Raw genomic sequence first — 11,258 nt, 5'->3', positions numbered from 1 at the left:
TCATTCGGAACAAATCGGTTTGAATTCCATGAGTGGTTTGAGTTTTGCCATCTCTATTTAAAATGTTGTATCTTTATATAGTTTTTGTACAAATATGTATTTTTATACATTTCTACATTAAATCATGTATAAATTTAGAAAAAGAAAACCAAGCATACAAACAGTCAACAAAGTCTAACATTGAAAATTTTGTTAATCTTTTATTATTTGAGAAAAACAAAAGAACACTTTCTTTCTCTTGTTTCCACTTGAGTCAAAAAAATGATAACATTGACACAAATGCCAACCATGAAATCAACTTACATAAATAACCGGGGAAAATAATTTAAAGAAAAAAGGGTTAAAATCTGCACTTACAGAGTGAATTGCAACTGAATGAGTTCTAGTTTGCTCTTGGTGTGGCCCATTCGACTCGAAGGATGAGATTGTCGTAACCGTAGCCATTGAGCTTGTTAATAGCTCTTTGCGCATCCTCTCGATTTACAAAGTTAACAAAACCGAAGCCTCGACTTGTGCCCGTCTTCTGATCCATAGCAACATACACGCGAGTCACGGCACCAAATGGACGGAATAGCTCAAGCAAGTCGGGCTCCCGGGTATCCTCAGATAAGTTTGTTACCCTCACTGAGTTTTCATCATTCCTACGTCTCATATCTGATCCAGCAGTTCTCTCGGCACCTGCTCTCATGCTTGGTGGAACATAAGCTCCCTTTCCAGATCCAGAAGCAGCCACAGAGGCCTCAGATGCCACAGGTTTATCGACAAAGGTTTCAACCGGAGCAGCGAGATCCTTGTATGGACATTTGGAAGTCCAGTGATCACCTTTCTTACCGCATGTGCGGCACACCATGAGAACAGCACCTCCTTTGCTTAGCTGAGCCAAGCTGTCCCCTGGTACCTTTATTTCTTCGGCTTTCATACCTGTTAATAATAACTCTGTGTTTCAGAAGTTTAGACATCCAAAAGATGAACTAATGATAGAAACCGAAAGTCCAGAAATTTACAACCTAATTTAACCATGAGCGTCTTCCAGCAATTCTAACATAGTCTTCATCATGATAGAAACCTTCAATGTCTAGACTTAGAAACATGAAGTGCGGGAAACACATGTCTTGAATGTTGCTTATGGCCTTGGGACAAAACCAAGAATTCGGCTTTGCAGTTTTACAATGAAATGCCAACAAAACACAATGCTATTGGTGGCCTCATGGCCAGTCCACATGAAACAAACAGCCATTCAGCTAATGTGAGATTGGCAAAACCTAGCCATTGTGTTCGAATGAAACACGAAACCGAAACAAAATATGCAAGCATTAAAATTTAAAACAAAAAATCAAGTGATTGAACAAAAATAGGAGCGGAATTTCAGTTTCCACAGCTAGTAAGGTAAGTGCGGAAATACGAATGCAAAATCATGCATCCGAAGAATGTAGCTAATGGCTCAAAAGTGAAACATAGAGATGTTTTTCACTGTGAAAAAAGGCCACTAACAAGCCGGTATGTGATTGGCTAATCGAAACCAAGCTCTCATACAACGCAATACGCTTGCAGTTAGGCCAAGGTTGTTCACAAACTTAGGCATTTTATTATTCGATAAAATCACAAGTTCTAGCTTTTAATTCTGCAAGAATATTATTTGTTCAAACACCAATTCTATCAAAAATTTTCCATAGAAAAATTAAATAAAAAATTCCTTGATCAAATATTATATGAACTCGAATATTATCGGACACCGCAAGAAATAGGATATCTAAATCTGAAATCACAAATTTTAGATATCAGTTGTTACTCAGAATATCTGAATTCGAAATCCCCGCAAAAAGCAGATCAAATATCGACAAATATCCGAATGCACACAGTCCATTTCCATCCCATTCATCAAATCTAGAAGAAATGAAAACAATAATAAAAGAAAAAGGGAGAGAGTGAGAATCGAGAATCAAACCAGGGGCTCTAGGTCGTTCGAGAATGATTTCTTCAGTGGAAACCATGGTGAGGTGACTCCCCACATCTTCATGCACGGCATCACCGAATTTCTCCCAATTCCTTCTCTCCACAGCCCGTCTATTCAATCGGGCCTTGGCTAGCTTTCGGACTCGGGTCGTCGTCGTTATTTTCACCTTATTGCCTTCGTCGTTGAACTTGTATTCGATCACTTTCTTGATCCCATTTTCATCAGTTCCGATCACTTCCTTGGGCGGTAACAAAAAGTCAAGATTGTCGTCTTCCTCTAGCTCCCCCCATCGAAATTTGCTCGCTTTAGATTGGTTCGGGTTCGGGTCGGATTTGTCGATCGGCATGTTTAGAGAGCCTGTTGTGAAGTGAACGACACCATACATGTTTTGTCGTTCAATGTTGATGTAAAACGTGCCGGTTTTCTTATTAGGGTAAATTGTACTAATAGTCACTCAACTTTTGGATAGCTGATAAAATAGTCACTTTGATTTCAATTCAGTCACTCAACTTTTAAAAAATAACAAAATAGTCGCTACCATTACAGATGTAACCAAAAGCTGAGATGATCCGTTAATGCTTTCTGGTGGCCCGTTAACTTGCCATGTTGGCATCCCACATGGAAGCGACGAAAAAAGAAAAAACTCATCTGAAAAAGAAAAACTGTGGGAAAGCTCTTTTTTTTTTCCCTTCTTCTCCGTGTTGAGTGTTTTTCTTTTCACCTTATTTGCTTCCTCTATCTAATCACTTTGAATTGAAAGGAGAAAAAAATAAAAAGAAATTGAAACCAAAATTAGGATTTAGAAACTGGAAAAATACTAAAAACCCATACCATTCTCTCTTTCTCATGCTTTATTCGTCTTATTGTCCTTCAATATTTGTTTTTTTGTTATTGACCAAAAATAGGCAGAGAAAGTTGTTTTTTTGGTGATTTATTGATTTAGTATTTTAGGAAGAAATTCCTCTATGGGACAAAGTTTAGCCTTGAAAAAAATTAATGAAGTATACATTTGGCTATGCAAGTGTTGGGGGAGGTTGAAATTTATCCACAATAGTAACAACTAAGATAAGAAGAAGAAGAATATTGGGGAGAAAAACCCTGACCTAGTTTAATGGTGGTGCAAGTGGTGGTGGTCGGAGTACTTGTTATCGGTTCTGCTGGTTTGTTTGTGGGGTCGATTGTATTGAGGCCGTTGGAGACATTGAGAGGGATTTTACAATCTCTTTTTCTTTTTCTTCTTCTTCTTTTTCTTCTCTTATGTTATTAGGGTTTTTTTTTTCAATTTCTTCTTAAATTGGGTCGGTTTCCACTATGGACATCCAACGTGGCCAGTTAACTAACCACGTCAGCTAGTTAACTGGCTACATCACCTATCCTATTAGGTCTGTAACAGAAACTATTAGTAGGTGATTGATTTGTCACTTTTCGGTAACATTAGTGACTGTTTTTTTTATTTTTTGAAAGTTGAGTGACTAAATTGAAACCAAAGTGACTGTTTTGTCAGTTACCCCGAAATTGAGTAACTGTTGGTGTAATTTACCCTAAAAATTAAAATAAATTTAACTTCCTTTATAACAATATTTCGTTATAATAATCAAGCTTCCAGTAGAATTGATTTTTTATATTTTATTTTAACCCTATTACAAGAGGAACATTTATAATTATGAAGTATATTTTTAATTAAATTAATTCTTTATAACATTATATTGTCTAAATTTTTAACTAAAATTACGGTTATTTCATCTAAGCAAGGCTATTAATTATAATTTATTAAATGAAAATTATCTTAATTAAAATATTATTTCAATAAAATGCTTAAACCTATTAATCATATTTTATTAAATGTAAATAATTTTAAATGGGTGGAATTAAAGATATCAATTCAGCAAACTATTAAGTCCTCTAATTAAATATTCTATTATGAATTTGGAAAACCATAAGTTTATAAATCGATTACTTGAACTTAGTAACTCATGATAAATTAATTTTGATAATTCATATTGATTAATTAAACTTTTTATATTTGTGACTTTATAATTAATCATGTAAAATAAACCTATTATACGTCTTTTAACTTTGTTGATTTAATTCTAACTTTCTTTCTTCTTTTGAACATAATTCGCACATTCTTTATTTGATGAAAATTCACGATACGAATTATATAGTAAGTTTACAACAATTATCTTTCTATAACAACATGTTGTTATAGGTTTATAACAACTACCTTTTTATGATAGGTAAAACCTGGGCAAACAAATGAGACTATCATAAATAGGGTTGATTGTATAAATTAAAAATAGTAAAAAAAAATTGGTTCATTTAGCCCAGTTCAATAAGTTCACGAGTCAATTGATTCTATTATTTATTTTGGATCGATGCATCGGGCAGTCCGATTTAGAAAACAATGATTAAAACAGGGGAAGGAGAAAATAAATAGATTTAAGGTAATGAAAACACCAAACCATGAATAAAAGAATAAAGACCAAATCAAGTGTTAGATTATGACACACGGGTGGAAAGTAGTAGAATTACGTAAAAGATATACTTATAAAAAAAATTAATATAAACAATATATGAGGTTTTGATTGACTGATAAAGTACAAATGTTAAAAACTATAGAGGTTTGAGTTCAAATTCTATTATATTGAGTATATATTTTTTATATATAAAAGATATAAAATGACAAAAATAACCCATAATTAAAAACAAATTACTTGTAAAAGTAAGGTATATTCGTAATTATCCAATTGAGTTGGTGCTCGGTTAATTTGTAGCACTAAGTATTTAATATATAGTATAGATAAAATGACAAAAATACACTATTAAAATAATAAAATTTACTATATAAAATAAAGATATGTTGATTATTACTTAACTAAGTTGATGCTTAATTGATTTGTGATACTTATGTACTTAATACATAGTATATGTAGACAATTAATTGAATTCCAATAAAAACTACCAAATTTTATGCTTTAATTTTATTACGCAAATAATTATTTAAATCGAATCTATCTTAATTAAAATATTTTTATTGACCCCGATAGAATACAAATCGAATAATTTTATAAAAAAATCAAATAAATTAATAATTAAATTACACGACCCATTAATTAAAATGATTACTAAATTTTAATTAGTCCAAACACACTTTAATTAGTAGATGTTTTCCTTTTCCTGAAAAGACTCCCATTTCACTTGAAAATTTTGAAGTGATTTCAAGCAAGTGATAGTATTGCTAGAGAATTAATGTGTAACTAGTTTTTTTTTTTTGTATGTTTTACTCTAAAAAGAATTCAAAAGATTTATTTTCACTTTTTAAGATTTATGCTTAGAAATTTCTACTGTTTATATTATTATCTTTTATATTTGTGCTTAATGTTTTTTACATGAAAAATAAAATTTATAAGCAAATATCGATTCATTGATTACCTAATGATTAACTAATATTAAGTTGCATAATGTGGTCGGATCATGATTTGGGAAGACAACTTATATTAGTAGGTAATTTAAATGATTCGTAGTCTGAAGAATTAAAATGGAGCAAATTGATTCAATGGACCATTATGTTGTCTATCAAATCCAATTAGTGAGATACATTTTCTTCGGTATCGAAGTGGATGGCTCCCAAAAAGATAGAGTTATAAGTGTAATTGTTTGGACTGACTATATATCGAACATGACTCAAGCTGAATTTATCCTAGATTCTTTTATGGATTTTTTTCGTTTATGAATTTCATGGTGTGACTTACCTCAATCATTTACATATGTTTTAATATATTAAAAGCCCGAGATCTATTGGTAATAGAGTAAAAAGCTAATATGTTGGGCATACAACTTATACATGGCACAACTTTACTTACAATAATAGAATTCATAGCCCAATAAAGGGTAAATTATATCCTCTCATTGACATTGCATAATTGATGAAAAAGAAACGTGGTCACAGGTCATTGTTTGGGACGAATGATTTTATTACTATATGTTAGTAATATACTTTTTCATAAGGAAGATACAATGATTACCATGAAATAAAATAGTATCATACTGAGAGAACGAATTTAACCCAAAGAATAAGAGATATCTTATGAGGGTAACACACTAATGAAAAGGTTATTGGACAAGTATAATTATAAATTATTTTTGTAATGGTATATAAAAGAGAGAGTTCAATCATGGTGCTTTTAGTAGATCGACTCCATGACTAAATAACAATATAATTAATAAATGAAGAATTGAAAATTAATTATAAATTAATTTAGCCCTAATTATATATGTTAAATCAGTCCCTTCGCTAGTTCAACAATCCTTTATGGATTGCATTTGAACCAATACGTTGAATTAATGGAAGTGACGAACAGAGAAATAGATTGCATGTGTCATTCTTCGTAGTGGTTGCATTTTCTCACTAAGGATAAGAGATGACTTAATGATTAATTTAATTTCTTTGAATTATTATTTAATTGATTGTAATTAAATAATTGAAATTCAAAGTAAAAATTAAATTATTAGTCATTGTAATTTTATGGAAGGAGACAATTAAATTTATGTACTCATAGATTTTAGTATGATAAAGTCGTCATAACTAACAGAATTAAAATTGTGTTGAGAAAATAACTTAATTGAGTAAATTAATTAAATTTATTTAAATTATTAAATAAATAATATTTTGGGAATAGAAAATTGGTTATTGGATTGGATAAATTATATGAGTTAATTTAAAGATAAGATAATAGATATAATTGAACCCAATACATGAATGAGTCCAATAAGCCCATTTAACATATGATGGAACTTTGTGTTTTCTGTTTTCATGAAAACTTTAGTTAAGTTTGTTACCCATAGAGAGATTTGATTTTCCCTCACTAAAAAATTAAAGGTTTTTTATTGTGTTATTGGTTCAATTAGAACTCACTCTCTAAGCACATTGAGGGTTTGAGAATAGTGCAGAAGATTATGTTGGTAAAAAGTTGAGAAACAACCAAAATTGCTAAGCTGAAAACACAAGTACTAATCTAGTAAATTTTATTACTATAAATAACACAATGACCCGAGTTTTAAAAAAATAAATTTCCACTGTGCAAACAAACATGTTTTTTAAACCATTTTTTCAATAGTTTTTTTCTTATGGCTCTAGATAATGGCACTTCTGATGAAGAGTAGAATGACCATAGCAATGACATAAAGGATGAGTTTGTTCGTCTAGGTTTGGAGTCAAACTTCAAAGCAGAAAAGTGCATAAGAGAAATAGTTTCCGTAAGAAAGGCCATGCCAAATAAGGAGTTATAGTTGGGGTTGATTTTGTAATACCTACACCCAATCTGAAAGTCAATCTGATCCAAGACGCAACATATGTTATTGAACTAACTCAAAGTCAAACACAAGCATGTAAATTTTGCTTCAAATAATCAAAATAAATGAGGTGTTTAAATTAAAAGTTGTTACAAGTATTAAATGAACTCAATTGAAATTAAACGAGTCCACATACAACAAACTGGTGCCAAAGATAGTCAAATATGGAGCTAGGTTACGAATCTTGAGTCAAATAAGCAAAATGTAGGGCTATGTCTCGAGATTGTGAAGCCATGTCTTCCCTATTTAGCTTCAAAGTTTCATGTCTAAAGACTTGCACCTAAAAATGCATGAATCATAAGATAATGTTCTTCAAGTATCAAGACATCATGCCCAAAATTGCAAAAAAATAAACATTTCAAGTCTTGTAAACTTGTTCCTAAATGTCTCTAAACAATGCCAACATGCAACCAACTCATGCAAACATATTTGTCATAGCAATATAAGCCCAAAACATGGAATTTCAAGGCCATTAACACATTAGATCAAGAAATTACTAGGTAAGCAAAATGTGAAATGTAACAATATAATGTAACACCCCTAACCTATTTCCGGCGAGCATTACCGAAGTTTACATAATAGATACATTTAATTTAGGTCATTTACTATTCATATATGAAACCAATCATATTCAAACGTATTGTCCCTTAAATGGACCCTCGAGGCCCAATTTATGCATTAGAAACAAGTTGAGACTAATTCAAAAACTCAGAAAATTTTTCGCAAAATTTCAAAATTTTTCCTTAGTGCAAGGGACACACGCCTGTGTGGTTAGGCCGTGTGGCTCACACGACCAAGTGACACCCCCATGTCTCAGGCCGTGTGGGCATTCGATGTGAGGCATACGGCCGTATTTCGGCCCGTCTTTATACCAGTGTAACTCTCTGACTTGGGTTACACGGCTATACATACGCGCATGTGCTAGGCCATGTGGATAGTTTAATTTTCAAAAATTAGGTGCAGGGGACACACGGCCAAACCACACGCCCGTGCGCATGACCGTGTGTTACACACAGCTGAGACACATGCATGAGTCTCTGCCCATGTGGACGAAAATAGGTCATTTTCGAGGCCATATTTCTCACCAATTTTGCCTTCCATTTACAACAACATTTATGTACATTCACCAACCAATTCAAGACATTTAAACCGAGTCAAATACAAGTATTATACATGACATATCATCACATATGTTCATATATATTCAAACTTACCTAAAACCCATTTATTCTTATAGGTATACTTGATCAATTATGCTAATTTTAAACCATTCATCAATAGGTTTATATACTTTTCACCATATAACCATTTCAACACACATCAAACTTAATAAGGCCTTATATAATTACATCATAATATGTTTAACACTAGCCATTCCAATGGCTAGCTACAACCAAAGTATTTCATCATTTGACCTATTTTAGCCTATACATGCCATTATACCAAAAGTTAGCTTGTTTCATATATCGAGAAGTCCGAGAGATAGTGTGATGTGTCTCTGACCAAGTTCTAACCTTCCCAAGCTTCCGAGTACTATAAAACAAAGAAAAGAAAACCAAGTAAGCATTTAATGCTTAGTAAGTTCGTATAACATGGATTTAACTTACCAATCATGTTCATTTAAAGCACGCATACAAATAACATGCATCCAAAGCAAATTGGCCAATTGCCTAAACACATACACTCAATCAAGCAAGTTAGTCATGAATTCCAAGTACTTTTCAAGTAATAAAGATAAGCTCATTGTATAAACATTTCCATGTATTTTCAGGTAGATACAATTATTGATTTATTCAAACCTTATTTTAACTTGTATCAAAACTTTGCCTGTTGAACCTTATGAAATATCGATGGACATCGGGTAGTATACATAAAGTGTATGAATCTATAATCCATCAATTCATATTAAAGAGTGTTTATGAGAATACTTAAACAGGAAGCACTCTCTCGAGCCATATAACGGGAAGCTTATCCGGGCTGTATAACGGGAAGCTCATAAGAGCCATAATCAGAAAGCTCATGTAAGCCTATAACAGGTAACTCTGAAAAGCCATTAATCGGGAAGCTCCAGATAGTCATATATCAGGAAATTCAAGCAAGCTAATATTAGGAAGCACCGGAGAGCCATTAACAGGAAGCTCACAAAGAGCCTTTAATCAGGAAGCTCACAAAGAGTCATATATCTGGACGCTCATAAGAGCTATGGTGTGTCTACAACACATGCAGTATCACAACCAATCGGGATGCTTCGAAGAGCTATTAACGGGAAGCTTACTGAACCATATAACGAGAAGCTCGTGAGGGCCAAATATCGAGATGCTCTTTTGGGCTATGGTGTGCCTGCAACATATGCTAGATCACAACCAATCAGGAAACTTGTATCCATCAAATTTCATTTATTCAAACGGAACTTAACATTTTTTGGGCATGTCAGATATAAATATTTTCATATACATAACAAATTCATAATTTACATATAATATTCAATTCAAATATGAAAGTATACACAATTTAGTTACACGAACTTACCTCAACACTTGCTCGCGTATGAAAATCTACTAATCTAACACTTTTTTCTTTTCCTCGATCTAATTCCTTATTTGGTCTTTTCGGATCCAATTAAGCTTGCTTGAATTTCTCTTTCTTAGCTAAGGTTTTCATAGAAATATTTAGGGAAGATGATATAAAATGATGATATTTTCTATTTAATTAAAATATCATCTTTTATTATTTCATCTTTCCAATTTAGTCCTTTTCTTTTCTTAAATTTCCATGGATGAATCATCATAAATATCTACTAACTCCATTTAATGGTCTAATTGCCATATAAGGACCTCAAATTTTGAATTCCATAGCTATTTTCCAGCTATAGCTACTAGAACTCAATTTTTGTATTTTATGCAATTTGTTCATTTTATCAATTAAACAAGAAATCGGTAAAATTTTTCCTAATAAAATTTTCATACGTTATTCCTATCATAATGCAGACCATGCAAAAATTTTAAAATAATTTTTCTTTCGACTAAAAATTTGTGGTCCCGAAACCACTATTCCAATTTCACTGAAAACGAGCTGTTACAATTAATATAACATGAAAAATCACATTAAAAATCCAACATAGAGATGATCAAAAGTCCTGAAACATTATCAAAACGTACCAAATATATCAAATCATCTCAAGACAACTAAGGACCAATTTAGAGACATGAAAATCCACCTAGTGACCTGGGTACATGCCAAAGACTAAAAGTTTAAAAAGGAAAATTACAAAACTTAGGAGATAAGTTGAAACTTGATTCTCAGATTCTGAATAATGTCTAAATCAATCACAGTATACTTGCTACATGCACACAGAATAAACATCCGCAAATTGAGCTTTTATAATCTTAGTGATGCTAACTAAATCAATTTCATAATATACAACCATTAAGTAATAGACCATATTATAACAACTTGAATCAATAATTTAAGATGCTAATAAACACACATTCACAACTTCATCATGCTAACAAAAATCATTTAAACCTTTTGATCATATTCCATGTAACATCCTGATTTTGGGCCTAGTCTGAATAGTGGTTGCGAGACCAAAAATACGATATCAAAAAATTTATTTTATTATCATTTTGATGTCTACAGTATGATACTAAAGTTTTGTGAAATTTTCATAAAGAAATTTCCTCGTTTGAGTGCTCAATTTAATAAAAAAAACTAAATCGCGTAAGGTGCAAAACTTGAGATCTAATTGATAAATGCACTAAATAGCTATAGAATTGAAAAGTCTGGGCACTTACGTGGTAATTATACCAATAGAAAAGTGAAGAGACAAAGATGGACATGTAATAGGTGGATTTGGTGAAGTTATTAAAAGGTTAAATTGGTAAATAAGTTAATAAGTATAATAAGACAAAATAGCAAAAGCTATCATCTTTATTTTTCTTCTTCAACCGTA

The 11,258-nt window shown here is 31.9% G+C and overlaps 1 protein-coding gene across 1 annotated transcript; it reads right to left on the bottom strand.

Annotated features, from left to right (window-relative positions):
- Positions 1–175: 175 nt before the first annotated feature.
- On the bottom strand, positions 176–2,749 carry LOC107900461 (eukaryotic translation initiation factor 3 subunit G). Its single transcript, XM_016826066.2, has 2 exons — positions 1,946–2,749; positions 176–921 (listed from the first exon to the last, which is right to left on the bottom strand). The coding sequence occupies exons 1-2, from the start codon at positions 2,337–2,339 to the stop codon at positions 383–385; spliced, it is 933 nt and encodes a 310-aa protein (XP_016681555.1). The 5' UTR covers positions 2,340–2,749; the 3' UTR covers positions 176–382.
- Positions 2,750–11,258: the final 8,509 nt, after the last annotated feature.

This window comes from Gossypium hirsutum, chromosome D06 (genome assembly GCF_007990345.1).
Source record: "Gossypium hirsutum isolate 1008001.06 chromosome D06, Gossypium_hirsutum_v2.1, whole genome shotgun sequence".
Lineage (NCBI taxonomy): Eukaryota > Viridiplantae > Streptophyta > Magnoliopsida > Malvales > Malvaceae > Gossypium > Gossypium hirsutum.
Note: the sequence above shows the minus strand (reverse complement) of the source record. Positions and strands in the feature narration are given on the sequence as shown.